The sequence below is a fragment of the Rattus norvegicus genome, chromosome 12, assembly GCF_021556685.1.
Source record: "Rattus norvegicus strain SHRSP/BbbUtx chromosome 12, alternate assembly SHRSP_T2T, whole genome shotgun sequence".
Taxonomy (NCBI): Eukaryota; Metazoa; Chordata; class Mammalia; order Rodentia; family Muridae; genus Rattus; species Rattus norvegicus.
The window spans coordinates 45,869,023-45,892,161 of record NC_141545.1 but is presented as its reverse complement, the minus strand read 5'-3'; the positions used below and the strand labels follow the sequence as shown (position 1 = coordinate 45,892,161).

The 23,139-nt window shown below is 49.0% G+C and overlaps 1 protein-coding gene across 1 annotated transcript in view; it reads left to right on the top strand.

The window, feature by feature from the left end:
• Nucleotides 1-23,139, top strand: part of Ksr2 (kinase suppressor of ras 2) — a 379,931-nt gene that overhangs the window by 336,948 nt on the left and 19,844 nt on the right. Inside the window, exons 15-16 of the mRNA NM_001447263.1 lie at nt 20,394-20,490; nt 21,829-21,962. Coding sequence (NP_001434192.1) covers nt 20,394-20,490; nt 21,829-21,962 — 231 coding nt within the window. The remainder of the gene's footprint in view (nt 1-20,393; nt 20,491-21,828; nt 21,963-23,139) is intronic.

Sequence of the window (23,139 nt, the reverse complement as noted above, 5' to 3'; positions counted from 1 at the left end):
GTGTTTGCTAAGTGGGAAAAGAGATGATATTGGCTCAGGAGGAAAAAAAATGTCATTTTTCAGTCAGCTGAGAAGAATGCTAACACATAACCTAGAAAACCAATAAAAAATGCCATCCTAATTCTTGCAGGCTGCCTACATGAAAAAAATTCATGAAATTGCATCCAAGAGCCCTGACATTTGCCTCCTAATGTTGATAGAGAAGACATTTTCCCAAGGCCTGATATTGGCAGCAGGTGTATTGACTTTGTAGATTCCTTTCCGGCAGCAGGTGATCAGAATGCGCGCCCCCAATCAGAATGTTCAGAGATGGCATTGTTAACCATGGTGTGTGTTTTTCTGCTCATCCGCCCCGTTCATCTGCTCACTCAGGAAAGGGAGCTGCTTCTGGGGCCACAGCGCCTTCTAAGACAAGCCTATCCCTTGAAGTCTCTCTGCCAGGGCAAAGGTGAAGGTGCACAAAGCATGAACAGAAAACGTGGTGACATAGCATTAGGGTTTGAGTATGGTATTCTTTTAATAGGCTCACCGGTTGGAACAGTTGGTCTCTGGCTGGAGGGCAAGGAACTTTGATGACTATTGATTCCAGCCATGCCTGACCCCGCTTTCTGCTCTCCGTTTGTGGGTTGTCAGGTATGCGGCCAGTTGGCTCCTGTGCTTGCTACCACCCCTGTGAAGCACCCCCACCACCATTGCTTCCCCCACCATGATGAACTGCCTTCCCCAACACCCAACCATGAACCATAATAAAGCCTTCTTCTGGTAATTTGGGTCTTTGGGGGCTTTTGGTCACAGCCAAATAAATGAACTAATCCTGGTAAAAATGGCCACGGAAGGAGACCTTTTGAAAGAAATGGACGGTTTTATCAGCTCCTCTTCTCTTGCTGCAGTAGAACACTGTGACTGAGGCATTCATCTGGGCTCTGGTTGTTTGGGTTTATGGTTTCAGGTTAAGAGTCAATCACTGAAGGGAAACTTGGCAGCAAGCATCGGGGGTGGAGATCGGAGAGGGAAGATGACGGTAAATGTGACCCATGAGCTAGAAGCAGAGTGAATGCGGCAGTGCTCGTCTGTAAACTCTCATGGCCGACCTTTGGTGACATGTGCACTCCAGCAATGCTGCTGTCCCTACATCTGCCCCAACAGTGCCACCAACTGAGGACCAAGTGTGGAGACCAGAGGGGAGGGGGGCATCTCAGTCACACCACCACAGCAAATGAGGAGGGAGAGACAGAAGAGCTAGTGTTGATCAAAGATTCCTATCTCCAGGGTCAACTGGCCATGGATGGTAAATGGGCCCATGGATGGGATGAGTTCTAGAAGGTTCCAAAGACAGACATTCGAACTGAGTGCACACTACATTGTACATTGGACCTATTTGAGTGGAGTGGTCATAACACATGTGCTGGGCCCTATCCCAAGTCTTCCAATCAAATGCTGTTTTCCGTCTCTGTGAAGCTAAATCTGCCATGTTTGTGTCTGAACTAAACACATAGGGGCTTTTGGTTTTTGTTTTTTGTTTTTTCCTCCTCCCTAAATGCTATAAGAGCCACTCACAGAACATTCACATTATCGTCAGCAGCTCCATGTATTAAAGATGTTGTTAATGTAAACCACCTAGAGGTGATTTCAAAGGACCCAGGACCGTGTGCATAGACCATATACTGGTGCTGTGCATAGACTGTATACTGGTGCTGTGCTGTTTTGTATAAGAGAGCATCTGCAGAGTTTGGCATCTGTGAGGTGAGAGCCTGAGAGCAGAGGGACAGCTGTGGCTCACTTAGGCCTGAATGGTGCCAACTGGGGAGGTGTATCACAAATCACAGAAGCCCTGGGTGACTTCATAAGAATGGGCAGTACTGGGGACCAGGGAGATGGCTCAGTCAATAAGGTGTTTGCTACGAGAGCATAAGGACCTAAGTTTGGATCTCCAGAACTCCCCTAAAAGCAAGCATAGCCACCCATGCTTATGATTTCAGAGGCAGGAGAATCCCGGTAGCTTGTTGACCATTCTAGCTAAAGTGGGGAGCTCTTGGTATAGTGAGAGATGCCTCAGAAATTAAGATAGACAGCAATTGAAGAAGGCACCTGATGTTGACCTCTGCTTTGCACATGCACATGCTCCTGTGTGTGCACACACACATGCACACATACATACACACACACACACATACACACCAACAAAGAAGAAAGAGGGGTCATGTCTTGCCACACAGTACAGTGTTGTGCCACAGAATGCTCACAGCTATCCTGATGTGTGACTGTGAACACTGACTGTATTTTACACACCAGACTCCAAAAAGTCACTTCCCCAGGATTCCTTCCCAGAAGCAGACCTCCACTTCAGCAGCTGGCCTTGAACTCACGAAGACCCCAAGGTCAAGAGCAGGACACCTGGGCTTTAGACTGGGGATGGGCAGGGTTGGGAGGACACTCGTCACTCATCACTTGAGAGTCAGACGCTGTACTTTGATTGTCCCCATGGGGCTAACCACACCCACCCACCTGTAACCTCTAGGACAGTAGGTTGGACAATCTGGGACCTTAGGCTTGGCATCTGTTCCCGAGTGATGTGGAATGAGCACACCTCATTGGCTCTGGCTTTTCTTGTATATCCCCTGGCCCAGGCCAGAGCTGCTAACTGTTACTCAGCAGCCAAATTCACACATATCACATGGATAGCAGAAGTGGCTGTGCATTGCATGGGATCCCTGTATCTCTATCCCCAAAATGCCCTAGATAGACGCTGGAGGATCTGTGGGATTTGCCAGAGACTGAGGTGGGGGAGGGGTGGGGGTGGGGGTGGGGTGGGAAGAAGTTACCCAGACAAACATCAGATAAGACTTCTCTCATCACCCCACAGATGAGAGCTTAAAAGGGGCTGTGGGGAGGCACATGAATTTGCCTTGTGATTTCAAGCCTCTGAGAAATTGGCAAAAAGCTTACATTTTGTTCCTGCGCCTTCTAAATTGGCTTTTGGCAGGGGGGGTGGGGTGGGGGGTGGACTGACAGGACTTTCGATGGAAGCAGATTAACAAGGTGAAGCTCGGTGGCTAATGGAAATATTCGGAATAGGGATTACAAGGAGTGTGTGTGTGTGTGTGTGTGTGTGTGTGTGTGTGTGTTTTCCATCTAGCTCATAAGGATGTGACAGTCTCTTGGGGCACAGCACCCGTTGTCTCTAATCTCTCTGGACACTTATCTTCTGTTTTGAAATGATGAAGAGAGGAGGTCACAGTCCCACGGTGACTGACTTGCTATCTGGGACAAGCCACAGAAAGCTATTAACCAAAAAACATGAAATTGAATCTCGCCAAGCACAGATTCCCATTTGCCTGTAGTTCCTTCAAAGCTGCCCCGTAGCCTGGCTTTATGAGGATGGAGAGGTCCACAGGCACTTGTGGGGGAAAATACCGTGTTTATTAAACACCAGGAAAAATACAATCCCACGCCAAAGGAATTTAATTTCTCTAGCAGTCCTTCTTGGTGAGCTTGTCCCGTTCATGGCACCTTTGCTAAGCTGACCCTTGTTTATCATCTTCTGGCTTCTCGTGGCCTCGATTCACTTAATATTTTGAGATCCACTAATCCACCATCATAGCCAGTATTTATTGAGTGCTTGCTATGATCCGATCTCTTTGCCTATCTATTAGAATTATAATTGATATTTTGGGGTCTGTGGGCGCTCATCTGCCATGGCATTTGTGTGGAGGGTCAGTTCTCTCTTCCCACAGTGCAGCGGGTGGGGTGGGGTCCCTGCCGATCAAAGTTGGGTCATCAGGATTGACAGCAAGTGCCTTTTTGTGAGAAGCCATCATCTCTGGCCTTTTCCTAGCTTTCTTTCAGGGTAGGACAAACAATAACAAAATTGCCATTTAACATGTTAAATCATTCGTTAAAGTCAGTTGTAGGTTGGGTGATCCTCCGGGATGCCCCCCATTCCATGTGGCTGTTCGGCCATCTTGTGCATGAAATCCTGAGACTCTGCATGTCAGCACAGAGCCTCCCTGGTCACGTTGGCACGTAACGAAGGACAGGCTGGTCGTTAAGCAATGGGTTTTAAGGTTCCCCAACTTGGAAGTGACAGGGCTCACTTCTGATTGTCTGAAGCCACTCACCCCTCCTGACCGTTTATGGTTAAAAACCACCAACACTGGGTCTGGGACCCAGTTGTGGCTGACTCCAAGTTCCAAGCTCCTTACCCCTGGTTCTGACTGCCTCCCCTTAAGAAAGACTGTCTCCTTACCACCCTCTTTTCTGTTTCTCCTGAAAGCTAGTGCTCCTCCAGGCAGACTCCCCTGGGGGCTCCCAGCTTTTCTCCATTTCTATTGGGGTTGTGAATTTGTTTTCCCTCCAGGGTCCAGCATCGGTTTGCCACCCTTGACTTCATCACCTCACTTCCAAAGCTCTGAGAGACAGAACGCAGGTGTTCTTTGCTGCAGTGGAGGTAGAACCAGGGTTGCAAAGCTTATGGGAGACCCTCCCTGCTCTGACAGTACTGTGGCACGTCATATCCGCCCAGCCCACTTCCCAGCACAGGAGTCTCAGTAAATGCAACCAGCCAAGATCGAGTCCTTCATTTCTGTGACTTCTCTTTGCTCGGATTTATTAAGCAACCCACACAGCATTTGCACACCACAGTTTGTTCGTCCAGTGAATCCAGCCTACTGTATGGCTTGGTGACGTTTTTGCGCATTTATAAAGCTGTCCTAAAACGTAAATTTAAAACATTCTGAACCCCTAAGAGAAAAGCACTCTGTCCATTGACAGCCACCCTAATTCCTATCCCACCGTCCAGACCCTTTAGCACTCCGCCCACTGACAACCATCTCCCCCCACCCTTCCAACAGCAACTTCAACTTCCAGTTTGCAGAGGATTGCTCTGGGGGCGGGGGATGTGGACACAGAGCATTCTCCAAGGGTAAGAAGCCAGTTCTGGGTTTTTGTTTTTGTTTTTGTTTTTTTTTTTTTTTTGTGAAGGTATCCTGTGTAGCTGTCCCTGTCTCCAGTCCTAGGCACATACCTACCCATGTAAGGACATGCAGGGACCTCTGTGTGTGTGGATGTTTGTTTGCATTGGGCATGCAGAAGCATACCCACACAAGCGTATTAATCAGCTTAACTTCCTTGTAGGGGGAGCTCTTGGTCTGGGCCTCTGACAAGCCAAGTGCATCAAGTCAAGTGGTATGGTAGGAACACAAACCAGAGGTAGAGATCACATCTTGGCTCACTGCTGTGACAAAATACCCAGAGACAAAAGCAGACGAGAGAGGGAAGGTTTTGCATTTTTCCCTCGGTTCCTCGTTTCGTCTACTCAGGAAGCAGACAGCTACGGATGGCAGTACTCGGCTCCTCATTTCTTTATTGAGTTCAGGATCCGAGTCTGTGGAATGGTACTAACCACATCACGGTGGGTCTTCCCATCCCAATAGCCCAATCTAGGAACTCCCACACAGGCAAGCCCCCAAGGCCTGTCTCCTAGCTGATTTAGACCCTGTCAAGTTTATAATATTAATCATAACATGTCCCTATTAACCACTAGGCCTATCTCTAAGAGGTCCCTAAGATCTCATGATACTACCTTGTGGGGCCAAGGCTTTATATTTTGTGGGGACACTTACCAAAAACCATAGCAGTAAATATGCATGCATTTGTGTACCATGTTCAATACCCGGGCATGTATATGTTCACTCACATGTATGTGCATCTCCATGTGTGCATTTACATATGTGGACAGGAAAGGACACAGACATGTGTGCCCAAAGATACTATAACAGACACATACACATCTGTGTTTTTTTATATAGCTATGATAGTCCTGTGATAATATTGTGGGTCACTTTGCTCTTGTGGCCCCATCTAAGCCAGTTGTCGGGAAGGGAAGCCTTTTAAGGCAACGTAGGATTTGCCTCAATAGATGGACACTTATCCAGCTTACTTAGTGTCTAGGAACTCCTTGGGAAGGCTCTATGTGAGGTTGATGTTGGGTTCTAGGCAGGGGATAGAGGAAGAGGAGAAGCAAGGATGTGCCGTGAGTTGGGCGTGTTCTTTTCTGGCTAGGTGGCCATGGGCACGCAGCCAGTGTCCACCGCATGGAAGGCTGTTCTTTATCTGATTCTCTGCACTGGTCCCTCTCAGGTCCCTTCTCCCTCAGAGCTTAGTCTCATCCCAAGCGCAGTATTGTCTACACCATGATACTTGATGGCCCTGCCTTATGCACTGTCTGGTCTGGTACCAGACTCAATGTCCCCAAGGTTAGCATGGTACCTGGCAGGGCAGGGTAGGGGCTCTAGGGGGTTTGAGCCCAGCACTTGCATGGATGTGTGAGCAGCTGAGTGAATGAAGGACTGAGCAAAGGAAGAGAAAACCCATTTGGCCTTGACCTCCCTTGCTACAGAGAAAAGTGGTCCATCATTGTCCCCCCGTTTAGCTTTGTTAACTCCAAACATTCCAGAGTCATCTGCGAGGAGAAGCCTGGATTGAGGAAAGCCTGGAATCTAGATCATACTGGCCTGTGGGTATATCTTTGGGGGATTGTCTCAATTATTAATGGATGTGGGAGGGCCTAGCACACTGTGGGTGGCACCATTCCCTAGGCAAGTGGGCACGGGCTGTATAAGGAAGCTAGTGTGATCCTACTAACAAGTCAGCAAGAAGCATCCTTCATGGTTCCTGCTTAGTGAGAGAGTTCCAGGTTAAGGGTAGAGCCAAATAGAAAAGCCAACAGGTCTGCCATCAGGCTCCTGCCCCAACTTTCTCAATGGCACCCTGTGGTCTGGAAGTGTGAGATGAATAAACCCTTTCATCTACGAAATGCTTTTGCTTGGAGTGTTGTATCACAGCCACAGGAACCAGGGCAGGGCTCACATTCCTCATCCCCGGAGCCCCATTTCTTAGGGCAAGTGTGGCAGGGGGTGTCACCGGTGAATGTCCAGCAGCACAGAGTTTTGTCACAGTATTTGCTGCATTGACACAACCGCCGTTATTGCACAGAAGCAGCTGTAGACACGTCTGCAAACCCAGTGTAGTTGTAAACCAGACTTTGTTAAGGACAAGGATACTGGGCTCTCTCCCGATTTCCCAACATCACAAAATCTCCCCCGTCTTGATCGTTTTCAAGTATTAAAGATGTAAGCACCACTGGCCACATGTGTGAGATATGACCCTCAGGCTATAGTGAGCACTTCCTAACAGGCCCCAGTGTTTGCTCTTCCCTCAGTCTCCTGCACCCCGCTGACCTGGAGCAGTGTGAGCAGAGAGCTAGGGGACTCTGGAAAAACTGGGTCCAGTCTTTGTTCCCCACTGTCCTGATGCAGAAAGAGCCCGAGTAAGTCATTTGCCCCTCTGACTGCTGTATTCATACCACAGCATGTACCCCACATGCATAATAATCTTAATTTTTAAAATTAAAAAATGATTAGAAACAGGGGCTGGGGTTGTAGTTCAATGTTAGAACACTTGCCTAGTGGCATAAAACACCGAGTTCAGTCTGAAATCACACACACACACACACACACACACACACACACACACACATATACACACCACACACATGTATACACACATAAATATATGTGCACATACACACACCACGAACACATACATATACACATACATACACGACACAGAGATACACACAGTCACATAAACATGTATATACACATGCATTCACAGACATACAAACACATATATATGCATGCATACACACACACCACACATACACCACATGCACACATACACACACCACACACAGACACACATACATATATACATGCACATCACACATGCACAATCCACACATACACACATATACTCTCATACACACACACACCACACACACCACACACACCACACACACACCACACACACACACATACATACACATACACACAGAGACACACATGCTTACATACATGCATATCATACATATACAATACACACATACACACACACACACACACACATACACACACACACACAGCTGTGCCTGTCATTTGCATGAGGGACTGAACTTTTCCAGGGAGGGCACATTGTTTGACTTTCTGGGATGCACTGTATGTCGTGTGCCTGGAATTTGCAAAACCAGGTCAGCAGATACGGACAGCAAACACGCCTGAGCTGCTTAGAGCTTAGGGCTCAGGCTGCACTCTGTGCATTGGCTTCATCTCTCTGCGGCTCAGCTCTTTTCCAAACTTCCTGCAGAGCAAACACACGTGTCTGATTTCACTTTCATCGGATTCGTAACTCTTCCTCCCTCCTGTTTCCTCTCTCCTCCCTCTTCTCCTACCTTCCCCCATCCCTCCTCCTTTCCCCCCTTTTCTCAATTTACAAAAGTAACATGAGTTTTATTGGAGAGAAATTAGAAAGGAGAGATAACCAGACGGAAAATGTGTAAAGCCCTAGGTCTAGCACGCAGAGATAACTCTGCCAATACCCCGAGATCCGTCCTCTTTGTGAGTTTTCAATGCATATAAATTAGGTGAGCGATATATACATTTTTTAAAACAGCAGTTCAGTTCACTGTTCAGATGAAAAAGAAGCGTGACTTGGGCCAGCAACAAGTGCCCACAGGGTTTCGATATCCAACCCTCAAAGCTCACAGTTCAACATCCGTTCGGTCCTCTGTCATCTCGTACCCGATGGGGCGGGGCACGGGAAGCACCCCTGTGTTCAGCTAATGGTGTGGATCCCATGTTAAGACAGAGGTGTAAAGCCTACCTTGGTGTTGTATCCTGCTCTTCTCAGTCTCAGGGGACACAGGACCTTATAGCTTGGGAGACAGATGATACGGTCAGGCCTGGAAGGTGATGTCCCATTTCTGGTTCTGGCTACAACACTCTGCTTCTTGTTCTGCCCTTATTTTGACTCAGTGGCTGGGGCAACATCTAGGATAGGAAGGTTGTCTCCCCTGAGCTCAGTACAAAACACAGTTCCCAAAGTGTCCCTCATTAAATCAGGGCCCACTTAGTTGTGGAATCATCTTTCCCAGGGGTTCTTGGAAAGTCCTAGGAAGATGTAAAGATTCAAGGTGGAAACTCAAATCTGGAGCCTATGGCCTCCCATGCTGGGGAGGGGAGACCCTGGATTCTTGTACACAATGCGACTTTTGTAAGTAGCATCCTTGCCCCAGGTAAGATGGCACCAGAAACTCTCAGCTCTGTGGCTTGTCACAGAAGCTTCAAATAATGAAGACCATCACCTTACCTCACTTGATCTCCAAAGTGCCCTGGAGATAGTGTTCACACCAAATGAGTGCCCCTGAGAGAATGTTCACATCGAGTGCCATGGAGAGAATGTTCACACCAGGTGCCACAGGGAGAGTGTTCACACCGAGTGCCACAGGGAGAGTGTTCACACCGAGTGCCACAGGGAGAGTGTTCACACCGAGTGCCACAGGGAGAGTGTTCACACCGAGTGCCACAGGGGGAGAGTGTTCACACCGAGTGCCACAGGGGGAGAGTGTTCACACCGAGTGCCACAGGGAGAGTGTTCACACCGAGTGCCACAGGGAGAGTGTTCACACCGAGTGCCACAGGGAGAGTGTTCACACCAAGTGCCACAGGGAGAGTGCTCACACCGAGTGCCACAGGGGGAGAGTGTTCACACCGAGTGCCACAGGGAGAGTGTTCACACCGAGTGCCACAGGGGGAGAGTGTTCACACCGAGTGCCACAGGGAGAGTGTTCACACCGAGTGCCACAGGGAGAGTGTTCACACCGAGTGCCACAGGGAGAGTGTTCACACCGAGTGCCACAGGGGGAGAGTGTTCACACCGAGTGCCACAGGGGGAGAGTGTTCACACCGAGTGCCACAGGGAGAGTGTTCACACCGAGTGCCACAGGGAGAGTGTTCACACCGAGTGCCACAGGGAGAGTGTTCACACCGAGTGCCACAGGGAGAGTGTTCACACCGAGTGCCACAGGGAGAGTGTTCACACCGAGTGCCACGGGGAGAGTGTTCACACCAAGTGCCACAGGGAGAGTGTTCACACCGAGTGCCACGGGGAGAGTGTTCACACCGAGTACCACAGGGAGAGTGTTCACACTGAGTGGGCACATTGTGAAAAAGGATAGGATAAGCATGTCCTGTCCCTAGTCAACAACTGGCATGAGACTGCACCTCTTCTAAGCTACATGGAAACCGACCATGGTGCATGTGCATTCCCCCCACCCCCCACCCCTACCTCCAGTTCATAGAGCACCATGGCTTCCAGAGATTTCTGGTAATTTGCCCTGAAAGCTCAGGACAGTTCACCGTGGCTCTTCTTTCTGAAGTGTATGCTCTGAACTAGGTGGGCTTATTGCCTCGGTTTTCCCCATCTGCCTGTGGGACTAATCATAGCACCTCGGACAGCAAGGAAAACCAAGTCTCAGAGGTTTGGGGTGGAGAATGCAAAAATAAAATAATCTAAAGATGAATTCAAGTGGGTCATTCTGAGGAACACCACCAGAGGTTGTCCTCAGGCTTCTGCATGCATATCCACATGCATGTATGCGCTCCCACACATGTAAAAAGCTTGATTAGATGAGACAATTCAGCTAATGAAAGTTGCCTAGAAGCCTCTGCATTGTCGCTGACACCTAGATGACCCCCCAAAATGACTGTATCCCCCAAACAGGATGGTACTGATCTTCTTGAGGAGACTTGACAAGGGACATTGGTTAGAAGTGATCCCGAAGTCAGCCCAGAGCCCCTACCCTGAAGTAACAGGGCGTGGGAAAACCCCCACAATGTCTCTTCATGAGCCAACCTTGACTACCTTGTCAGTGGACATCCCCATGCTTATTCTTTTGTTTCTCTCCATGTAATCTGCTGTAATCTGTTCCCTTGTCACTGGTCTCCTCCATGAGATTGTCCACTCTGAGCAAGGCATTCCCTCCTGTCTGTCACCTGCACACACTGTGGTTGCATCAGAGGGAAAGTCTCCCCTTTTGTGCGAGCCCACAGTGAGTTCCAAGCAGTCACTGGCAGACCTCGATTTGTTTCACAGAAAGCAGAGCCTTCCAGCTTAGAGCCTTTCGTGTTGAACTAGGACTTGGCTTTGTTTGTTTGTTTGTCTGTTTGTTTGTTTTTAACATTGTTTCCTGATGTGGATTTTCCAAACGTCCATAGCAGCTGCGTAAAAATCTATGCGCACGCTGAGGAGGCAGGGAGAGGCAGATCCCTGTAGCTCATTGGCCAGCCAGGTCAGCCAAATGAGTGACTGTCCCTGCCTCAAAACATAAGGTAGAGGGCGCTTGAGAATGATGCCCACTGTCACACTCTGGCTCCATGGCAGTCAACACCTCACAACACCTGGCCCCTACATACAAAGCCAAGACCTTCTCCCTTGGGGTCTATCCTCAGCTCCTTCCAACAACATTCTGCTTGCCCGGCTTGGATATGAGCCCCAAGCAAGCCTTTCCTTAATGGAACTCCATAATTCTTCATTTCCTAGGAGCACGCTGGGTTAAGCGGGTGACAAATCACTGGTCCTTCTCATTTTTATAAGCCGCTAACCTGGCATTTTTTTTCATTATTATTATAAACTCCCCAAAGTCCCGAGGTTTAATATCGTCAGTGTTAGATTCATAGAGGACTTGGAAGTTAGAAGTTGCCTGAGGCCAGTATTTGGTGGCGTGTGAGACTTGTCCCTTTGGAATATGATTTATTGTCTCAGGGAAGGGGGAAGGAGCATGGGACAGTTCAGTGGGATTTGAGAGTCACAAAGTTGGGGACGAGGTGCTGAGTCGAGAGAGACAGAGACAGCAATCACCCCCACAACAGGAGAGCTTTAAAAACAACTGGTTTCTAAAAACCAACTGCCTTGGGTACTCAAGGAATTCAGAGGCCGGGACGGTTCCCACCTTGCTCAGAAAGTCAAATGCTAGAACAAGCTCTTTGGAGTCCAGCCTTGACTGAGTCACTCAAATACTCTATGTGGCATCCTATCTCAGGGTCTTTGAACTGGCTGGGCCAGTGGCTGGGACTCTCTCCCCCAGATTTCTTCCATGCTTGGCTTCTTCATTAAGCTAACCTTAACCCTCCCCACAGTGACCCTCTGTAAGGCAAGCACATTACCTTCTGACCCATATCCCCAGCCCTAATGTTGATGACTTTATCAGTGATCACCATTCATGCCTGGACAGACACTGCCCCTGTATGGTCTGTTTGCTGTCACTGATCCACCCTAACTGCCCACTGGATTAGTGTCACCTAGCTACTGTGATGAGTAGCCTAAAACAGAGTTTAAAAGAATAAAAATCCACTTTGGAAGCCAGATGTCCAAAACGGGACTCTCTGAATTAAAATCCCAGTACAGGAAGGCCTATGTTCTCCCTGGGAGGGGTCCACTTCCTGCTTCTCTGGCAATTGCTTTCCAGAATCTTCTAAGCCAGTACTTGTGGTCTAGATCCATGATGCATTGCTCTGGCCTCGTCCTCTCTCAGAGCTGCCTCTAGCTCTTCATTCTCTTTCCATTGGAGCCACCAGATCGTGTAGAATTGCCCCATCACCTTACCTTAAATTGGTCACACCTGCAATGCCCTTTGGTGCCATGGATGGCACTCAGTAGGACACTGTGGTTTGGGGAATCTCTGTGTCAGCTTTTAGAAGTGACTGACCCCCTAAAAGACCACCATTGTCTCCAAACCCCCTGTTGTCCACACCTGCTCTGGGTCCATTGGGCTTGCTGGTGAGCAGACAAGGCATAGAGAGAAGTGAATCCCTTTCATGGCTACTGTCTGGGTAAAGTGAGGCCATTTGAACCAAGACCCCTAAAGGTTCACCCTGCTGGATGATCTTGTCTCATTTCTGACAAGCCCATAGCAGACTAGCTCACAACACGGACTTTTCCACCCCAGGGCCATCTTTCCTAACAGCTTGCTGCACATCTCAGATAAAAACAAAACAAAACAACAACAACAACAAAAACAAATAAACAAGGTAGCCTTGGGGCCACTGCCACAAGCCAGGCTGGGAGAGGTAGGTGGCCTGCAGAAAAAGTGAAACCCTAGCAGTCTTTGTGCCTCTTTTAGGAGAAACTAGTTGGTTACTCAGAGAGATACCAAGAGGGGTATGTGGATATACACACTTGCATGTGTGTACACATGTACCAAGAGGGGTGTGTGGATATACACATGCATGTATGTGCACATGTACCAAGAGAGGTGTGTGGATATACACACATGCATGCATGTGCACATGCAGCAAGAGGGGTGTATTGTATGCACACACATGTGTGTGCGTGTGTGTGCACATGTACCAAGAGGGATGTGTGGATACACACATGCATTTGTACACATATGTATACACATACTGTCTCTGAAATTAGAGGAGGGTCAGTTGAAGCCCTGAGCCACTGAAGCACCTTCTCCTGACCTCCAGACTAACTGCTTCCAAGCACAGCAGGCCCCATTCATCTTCATTGTCCTAGGTGATGGTGGTAGAGATGTCATAGCTGTACTTACTGAAGATTTATGTGCACCAGGGTCTCGGAAGAAAATGCTGTGGAGCAAGCAGTGGGCTCCTGGAGTACAAGAGCCATCCAAGGATGCTGGCTCCCACTGCCAGCTCTGGATGGAGGGGAGACATCTGCACAGCCATGTTCTTGGCAGCATGTGGCACATTCATTGGCCAATATGTGTGCTGGTTAGCTTTAACTGTAACCATGATGCAACCTAGAAGTGTGTGGGAAGAGTCTCAATAAGGGACTGTTAGCGTCAGGTTAGTAGTCTGTGAACATGTCTGTGGGGTGGGTGTGGGGGTCTTGATGGTTTCTTGACATGGGAAGAGCCATCCTGAATGTGGACCATACCCAGTCTGGGCCCTGGACTGAGAGAGAGAGAGAGAGAGAGAGAGAGAGAGAGAGAGAGAGAGAGAGAGAGAGAGGAAAAAGAAGAAGAAGAGGAGGGGAGGGGAGAAGGGGAAGGGGAAGTAGGGAAGGAGGAGGGGAAAGGGGAGGGGGGAAGAAGAGAGACATAGAGATGGGAGGGGAAGGGAGGAAGGGGGGCAGAGACAAAGACAGAGAGAAGAGGAAGTAGGAAAGGGGCAGGGGAGAGGGGAAGGGGTTGGGAGAAAGGGAGAGAGAGAGAAATAGAAAGGAGAGAGAGAGAGAGAGAGAGAGAGAGAGAGAGAGAGAGAGAGCACACTGAGTAACAAGCAAGACAGGTTTCTCCTCTCTCCATTCCTGATGGCAGATATAACATGATCTGCTTCTGCCTTCACCATCCTCAGTAACGAGCTGTGACCTGGAATTGTAAGCAGGATAAACCCTTCCTACCGTGTCGATTTTTGTCAAGGAGTCACAGGCACAGAAACAAAACATTCTAGAACGATATGGAGCCAGCCTGAGCCTTCTGGTGAACAGACCGGATGCTCTTCAGCCATTTAAACACTTTCGTCCCCAACCCGCCAGTGAGCGAGCCTACAGACGCTCTGCCCAGGGGAAGGAGACAGACAGGGAAGATGAAAACGTCTTACAGGAAAGCCTTCAGAAGTCATGCTCAACCAAGTGTGGTGGTTCACATCTGTCATCACGGCACCTGGGAGGCGGAGACAGGAGGGTCTGGAGTCCCAGGCTAGCCTGGGCTACACAGACAGCCACGTCCTCAAAATCCACAGGCTGGGGATGTAACTCAGTGTCAGAGCGCTCGCCTAACATGCGTAAATTAGATCTCTACCCTGAAGCAAAGAAAGAAAATTTCAAACACTTGGAGTAGGAAAGTGATGTGAGGTGGACGGAGAGCAGGGATGGGTGAGGGACCCGGAGAGGTGTGGGTCTAACCACGTACAATTCCTTAGAACTAAGTCAAGGTATCCATTGTCTGTCATGGTAACTGATGCATTTTTACACATGTAATCATCACTAAGAACGGCGTTTATTTTTAGCCCAAGATTCGTATCTAAGGTACTGCGTATGCTAATGGTTTTGAATTAGCTATTTCACGATGTTGATATCCATCAATATCTATTGGATGCAATAAGTAAATGCCAAGTTTAAACTTGCTAATTGAAGAGAGTCATCTCAGCCGGACCCAGTGGCCAAGGGCTATCATCCCAGCTACTTAAGGGGCTGAGGCAGGAAGGTTTCTGAGCTACAGAGGGAGCTCAGGGGCAGCCTGGGCAACTTAAGGGTAACCTATCTCAGAATAAAAAGCCCCAAAAGGTGAGAACTAGGAATGTAGCTCTTTTGCATGGTGCTTGAGGCCTGGGTCTCCCTCCCCAGTGACAATGACAGCAAATCCTTTTTGTCACTTGGCTTCCTGATCTTTGGAGTAGAGCTGCCCTCCACGGGCACATGCACCGTTTGTTCGTGTGCTATCAAGAGGGACAGACAGCATCACTGGTACTCTGCCCTGTGACTATCTGCAAGGTACGCCCTGCTCCCTGAGATGCTAAATATGAATGTGTATCTTGGAGTCTTGGAAACGCCATGAAAATGTAGCCCCTCCTCCTAGCGTAGATGCAGGCTCCACATGGTGAGCCCCATCTTACAGATACTGTGACTCCCCTCGCATCCTGATGCCACGAAGCTGGCTGTAAATAACTGTACAGATTTGGGGCTGCTCTGTAGCTTTCTCTCTCTCCAGCTGCGCGGCTTCCAGAGAAAAGCTGGGAGATGTTTATGTGGGTGTTGACATGTGGCTGTGTGGGTGGGTTTGTCCTCCCCACCCTGGGTCTCAGTATCTGGCCCTGTAAAATGGGAAGATGACCCAGATAGACCTCGCAGGACTTGTGGAGGTCACACTGATCCCAAGTATGAAACCCAGGTCTTTTCTCTCCATTCTCACCTACTTAACTGTCCCAGAAGTGTCTGTCAGGGTCCCGTGGTCAGCCTCATTCCCAGCTCAAAGCCAGCCAGTTCCATAGACGTTTGAGCTGCCTGGATTTTTCTCCCCTCAGCTATCCCAGAGGTCAACTTTGGCAGGAGCGCCCCACCTTGTTTGTTGTTGCTGCTCTTTGCTTGTTTTGTTTTATTTTGTTGCAAGGGCTCTCATTGGCTTGGGCCTACCCATTAGCTCAGGAAACTTCCCTGTCTCTGCCTCCCTGGTTCTGAAGATCAAACTCAGGTCCCTGTGTTTACAAAGGCAAGCACTTTATCTCCTTGGCCATCTTCCCAGCTCCTCTCACATACGTTTTAATTGTTTTTCTTTTCAAATGAAGACCCACAGGCGAAAGTGCCCGTCTCATCAGGGCAGAACATGGCGGCAATCTGTGCTCTCGGCTCCCAGATAAAAACACGCAGCATAGCCCAGCATATTCCCAGATGCTCTCCCTTCCAAAGCAGCTCTCCTGATGCACACACAGATGTGCACAGAGGAACAGACAGATACACACACAGACACACAGACAAACACACTCAGAAGACACACATAAACACACACATAGACACTGGCACCGCTCTTCCGGCTTCCAGCACTCAGGCCAGTCGTGGACTCTTCCAACAGTCTCACGAGACTCCTTCCATATAGTGAGCTTTACCTCACCAGCGTTCTATTCATTTCACACGGCCGTGTGACCACGTGTTGTCGGGTGGCTCATTTTCATCGTATCCCCAGTTTCTGTTGATGAACACTGGCTCTGCTCAGCTCCCGCTGCTGTGATAAAGTAGGGTGGGCCAGGAAGCTTATAAAGAACAGACATTTTGTCATCTATCTGGAGATTGAAGTCCGAGGCCAAGAGGCCAGCTCACACTGTGTCCTCGTGTGGTGTGAAGTCACTGAATGAACTCTCTGGTGACACTTGCCTGAGGCTCCATGTCACCATCCCAGCCGGTTCACACCTCTCCAGGCCATCACACTGGGGGGTTAAGGACATCAGCACAGGAACTGGGGAAGGCTACAGTTATTTGGGCCCTAGATCACCTCCAGACTGAACGAGGGTAGAAGTATAGTTGGTTACTTTGTGGGTTCTTTCTTCCACCCTTCTCCACCCCTCTTCTTCCACCCTTTCACCCCCTAACACTAGGTAGGAGAGAAAAAGGGATAGAGGGGGAAGAGGCCGACAGCGTCGTCATTAGACTACTTCCTGTGATTAGGGGTGTCAAGTTCCTTGGGGCAAGCTTGACCTTCGCCATGAGGATATCTAATTTTTTTCTTGTTTCTTCCTTGCGCGTGACTATTTAACAAGCCACAACCAACAGCAACCAACCAACTAGGACGACCCTAGCACTTATTTAATCCCCTCAAAAATCCCCAGAATTCCAAATGTCACGCCATCCGCAGAAACAATCTGTAGCTGGTAAAAATCGCACCCCCTCCCCTTCTAGAACAAGGAGCGAATCGGTCTGCTGCTGTGGACAATCTGAAGCAGCCCCATATCCCAAACCTGGGGTTAAAACATGTTCCCGACATATTTCTGCGCTTTGTTGTTTTAAAAGAAACCAAGATCCTCAGGGCATAAAAGCCATTAGAGTTTTGTCATGTCGTAGCTTGTATCTGAGGGTGAATGTGGGCGTGCGTGTCTACTGGGCGTGTATTCAGGAAAGGAACTGTCGGCCATGGGTTATCTGCATATTGGCATTCGTAGATGAGCCAAATCACGGCTGCAGCAGTGTCCACTCTGGCCAGCATCCTCAGATAACTTAGCGTAGTGAGACAGGAAGCAGCCACTGTCCATGGTGGCCGAGAAGGGTACTTCACGCGGTCATCCTGAACCGTAGATGCTGGGAGTCTTGGAGCCTGGCGTAATTATTCCCTGTTCTGTGTGCAGGAGGGAGGACTCTGGTCTATAATGAGTGTAGGTGGCCGCTGAGGAACGAGGTATCCAGGGGAGGGAATCCACCCACGGCCTTCCATCTCTGATACTTAAATGTCAAACAGAGCCAAATTGGCTGCTCAGCCAGCCCTTCCCCCACCCCTGCCGCAGAGGCTCAGCAGACTTGCGGCTGTGCCCGCAAAGAGGGGGCAGCCTTGAGTCATCTTAGACGACTTCCTGCTCCTGCGCTGGGCGACCTTGAACAGGTGACTCAGCCTGCCTGTGAGTCAGCTGCTCTTGGAACCTCACCCCGGACAGGCGAAGAAATTAGTCCCCGCTGAAGATCACGGCCCTAGGTAAATGTGATATGGGATGGATGGATGGATGGATGGATGGGTGGACAGACAAGACAGATGGACATTCTAGAGACATGGGCCAGAAGGGATACACGGATAAACATGTCGTTTCTCCTTTTGCACATATGTGGTCACTATTTTATTGATCAAAAAGGCGGCCCTGAGGACCTACTGTGTGCTGTGGAGGGAACGATGCCTACATTTTTTACACACCTGACTTAGGGTGGTACGGGAAGTATTGTCCCCACTTTATGATGTAAAAGCCAACTTATTTGTCAAGAGTACCCATGATTACTCGTGGGTCAGATCAGAAGCCTAATCCCTTAGAGTCTGACTTTTGTCCCCTAACCAGTAGGCTGGACTTCCCTTCAGATGGTAGACACCAGGTAGGACTGTATATCACACAGTCCCTTCTATTAATCCAGAAAGCAGGTTTGCTCTGACAGATGAGGAAGCTACAACCCAGAGGCACTGAGTAACCCATCCCAAGGCTTTCCAGGAAGCAAGGCGCACGACTGGGATTTGAACCGGCATCCTGATTCCAACACTCTCCCTTCTACCCAAGGGATGCAAACAGTGCCAGCCAGGTCTGGTGTGCAGCAAAGGCTGAACTGACACCAGAAGAGGAAGTGTCGTGCCCAGAGCAATAAGACAGTGAATGAAAAGAAATGTATTCAAGCTATTCATTTTATAGAGAGGGAAGGTTAATTATCACGATGACTTCCATGCTTCTCGCATCCGATGCTGGCTTCTGGAGGCTCGACCGGAGACATCATTCACTCGTCCGTTTAATCATTCCCTCGTTCCTTTGGTGGCTCCTCATGGCACCTGTTCCGTGTCTGTCAGCAGTCAGGCTCACCAGGAAGGATGAGAAGGAGCAGGCAGGCGGGCTGCAGAGTGAAAAGTGGGCTGCCGCTGCACACAATGCCCTCTCTCAGCCCGCCATTCATCCTAAACTACCAGTCCCTGAAACAAACTCAAGGAGCCTGCAGGTGGGATGCATGCCCTCCGTCTAGACAGGTGCCTGATTGAGTGCCATTGTTCCTAGAGACACGCCCCCCACACACACAAAAAGACTGAATGTACCGTTTGCTGATGATATACAGCAGCCACAGCTCTACTGCTCCTGTCTCTCAGCAGGGTCACATAGCAGACGTGCATGGCGTGCATGGTCCCTGAATGGCGTGAGGGACCAAAAGTTATCAGTGTTTCCCTCGAGATGCTGGCTGGGAACCGGGCATGGTGACACAGGCCTGTAATCCAAGCGCTGTGAATTCAAGGCTAGCCTGAGCTGTATAGTGATAATCTGTCTCTAAAAGGGCGAGGGGGGCTGGAGATGTGACCTGTTTGGTTCAGTGCTGGGCTTAGAAGCCCGAAGGGCTGATTCTGATCTCTTGGAACCCATATAAAGAAATACACATAATCTCAGGGGTAGGGAGGCAGAAATGGATGGATCCCTAGGACTCACCAACCAGCCATGCAAGCCTTCACGGTGAGCCTAAACTTACCTAGATCCTACCTCAAAAAAAAAAAAAAAAAAAAAAAAAAGAAAGAAAAAGAAAAAGAAAAAGAAAAGAAAAGAAAAGAAAAGAAAAAAGAAAAACCAAAGTGGTTAGCATCTGAGAAATGACGGCAAAAGTTGTTGTCTGGCTTCCATATGCATGTGCATACAAGTGCATGTGCACCTGTATACACACATGTGCCCCACCTGCACACACAATAACAGGCATTCACTGCATGCACACACACACACACACACACATACACACACACACACACATACACACACACACACACACATACACACACACACACACACACACACACACAGGGTTGGGAGGGAAAGTCGCTGTTCTACTGTTGTAAAGAGACACTGACCAAAGGAACTATTACAAGAGAATGCATTTAATTGGGGTTGGCTTACAGTTTCAGAGGTTTAGTCCATTATCATCATGGAGGGAAGCATGTGGTAGCCTTAAAGCAGACTTCCAGTGGCACACTTCCTCCAACAAGGCCATATGTCCTAAGCCTTCTAATCCTTTTAAAGAGTTCTGCTTCCTGGTGACTAAATGTTCAAATACATGAAGGGTCATTCTTATTCAAACCATGACAGGGCACTTCTGGACCTGGCTGGATCCTGCAGGCTTCTACACCTGACATTCTTAAAGAATCTACAAAGACATCTTTGCAAGTTGTCACCCCAGAACTGGCTGTGGGGTTCAGTGCAAGGCCTCTTAATGTCACATGGGCATCATGGGGACACATTGGCTCAGCTCTTCGTGACTTCCGGTGACTGTTGTGGACCGTCTTTCTCACCACTAACAGTCGTTTCCACAAATGATCTTGTTCTTTTGCCTTGCAGCCTCTGTAAGGGACGGACACTCTACTCCGTGGTGAGGGACGCCAAGATTGTCTTGGATGTCAACAAAACCAGGCAGATTGCACAAGAGATTGTTAAGGTATAGTGAGTTGCGGGGACCCCCATCTGGACTTAGAAAGATTCAGCCCCCTCTGCCTGTCCCTTCAAGGATCCTAAGACTCAGGGTCTGGGTCAATCTGGACCTCAGAGACATTAGATTTAGTCTGAGAAACACCAGGTGGTATGTACAAAGAATCTGTGAAAATATGGTCCTTAGGGATACTGTCCCAAATGTGTTTTCTGGCTGGCATCTCATAACCAAGAGACTGGGGTAAAGGGAAAAGCCAGGGGTATAGGCGAGCCTCTCAGTTCTCTTGGATGGTGGATCCATTCCTTCAGGGTCGCTTTGAATGAAGGGTTACAAGAGGAAAGGCTCATTTTGGTTCATGGTTTAGATCGGTGTCATGAGAAAGATGCGAGGACAGCATCTGGTTCATAATGACACTCCTGTCATTTTGGGACAGAGATGATTCATGTCACCGTAGTCCACAAGGCAGAAAGTGAGACAGGAAATGATCAGGGATAGCATTCCCCCAGAGACCTGCCCCAAGTGACCCTGCTTCCTCCAGTAGGCTCCACCTCCTAAGAACCTTTTAAAGCAGTGCCACTGGTCAGATACCAAGCATTTAAAACATGCACCTGAGAGGGACCTTTCAGATTCAGACTGCTACCATTAGCAACAGTTATACTGTTGTCCTGGAATTCCCATGACACCCAGTCATCTTGTCTCTCCATAGCTGGAGAAACATCAAGTTGCCAGGGGTCGGGGGTAGGGGCTTGCTTTGGATGAAATCAGATTAGCCATCCAGAGTAGCTGCCTTCTTGGTGGATTGAACTCGACCTCAGTTCCTGTTGGAAGTTTTAGGAGTGGGCTGTAAGAATACATGTGTGGGAACTGCTCACCCAGACAAAGATAAGTCAGAATAATCTCTAATTGTTTACTCTTGACCTAAACCGCCAATAACTCTCCCTCTGTGTTCCTGATGTGGGGTCACGAAAAGTCCCCTGAGTGTCTCAGGTTGTTCTTTGGGGGCTGTGTTCTGAGTAACAGGAAGAGCGAGGCCCCCTTTAAAATAGGAATTGAGGGGAAATGACTGATGGGATTCCCTTCTCTGGTGTCCTCATCCTTTCTGGTGTCCCTCCTCTTTCCTTCAGAGACACTTCCCTCCTTTATGCACAGGAAGCAGATTGGCTCTAGAGACAGCTCTGTGGGTCTCTGAGGGTGATGGTGGGCTGTGACTCACGTGCACTTTGCCACCCCTCTCCCCAAGCTCCGTGGGTAGACCCTACACTCTGCCACCCTTAAGGTTGCAAGCGAGAGTGGCAAGGAAGTGCTGGGGTTGTCTCTAATGAGTCCCTGTCTCCGCATCTCTTACAGGGCATGGGCTATCTCCATGCCAAGGGCATCCTTCACAAGGACCTCAAATCGAAGAATGTCTTCTACGACAACGGTAAAGTGGTCATCACAGACTTCGGGCTCTTCAGCATTTCTGGGGTGCTGCAGGCTGGCAGGTAAGAGGTGGTAGAGGGGTTCTTAATAAATGAGCATCACAGGGCGGGGGTGTACCCCAAATGTCTTAAGTGACTTGGATTGTAGGTTGAGCTTACGGTTGTTGAAAGTTGTGGCTAGGCTGCCGTGCCAGTGAGGGTCACCAAAATCATCCTCCTGATTCCGTGAGCCTTGCTCACTTGTCCTGAAAGTGGGACCTTTCAGAGTGTGCCACAAGATCCCTAAATCTCACAAGCTCTTGTTCTGGGGGTGGGGAGGCTTTTCTAGGTTGGGGGTCACCCAAGCTCTAAGCTCCAAGCTCCAAGCTGTCTTAGGAATTAATTTTAGTCCAGCAACCAAAGACAGCTAAGAGCGATGGTTTTAGGTCAGCCCACTCTTGCCAAGTGGGGTTCCAGCAGCAGTTCTTAACTTGTGGCTGTGGCCAAGTCTGTGGCGAGCAGTCTCTGAATTAGAGTTTTCCTTGTGTATTTGAAAATGTCTCCACCATGATATCCTTGTAACGACGGAAACAGGACTCCGGACAAGCATCCAGCACAAGACACTGAGTAGCATCAGATACAGGGCAAATAGCTGTCCTGCTGTGTTGTAATTAGCACACATTTGCATAGACCTCCCTAGGATCACCCAGGGAATGATTAGCCATCTTTGAGTAATTAACTCTCAGAGGCCACTCACCCCAGAGCCAGCCACATTGAGTCAACCATGTGAGAAACAGCTTGAGCCCAAATAAACAGCCTATAACTCAAAAGGTCTGCCCTCGAGGATTTTAACTTGGAGTGTGTGCTGTGTACACACACACACACACACACACACACACACACACACACACACACACACACACACACACAGACAGACACGCAGCCGGTGCGCGCACACATCTTAAACCCTGCATCATGGAATGAACGGCCTCTCTCCGCAGGGAGACAGCGCTGTGATTTTTCTCATGGTGGTTAACTTTCTGCCATTCTAGAGAGCCACATTTCTCTGAGGGGAATCTTCCTGTCTTCCTGACTTTTTCCCTGCTGTGAGCTACCTTTGAATTTGAGTCTGGAGTGCTTGAAATCTAACAGAACATGGTGTAAGCTGTTTCTGACCCGTGTGCTAACACTCAGCCAGCAGCCTTGGTTTCTGTTTTCAGGTGTCACACACCCATCCCATCTAAAAGGGATGTTACAGGTT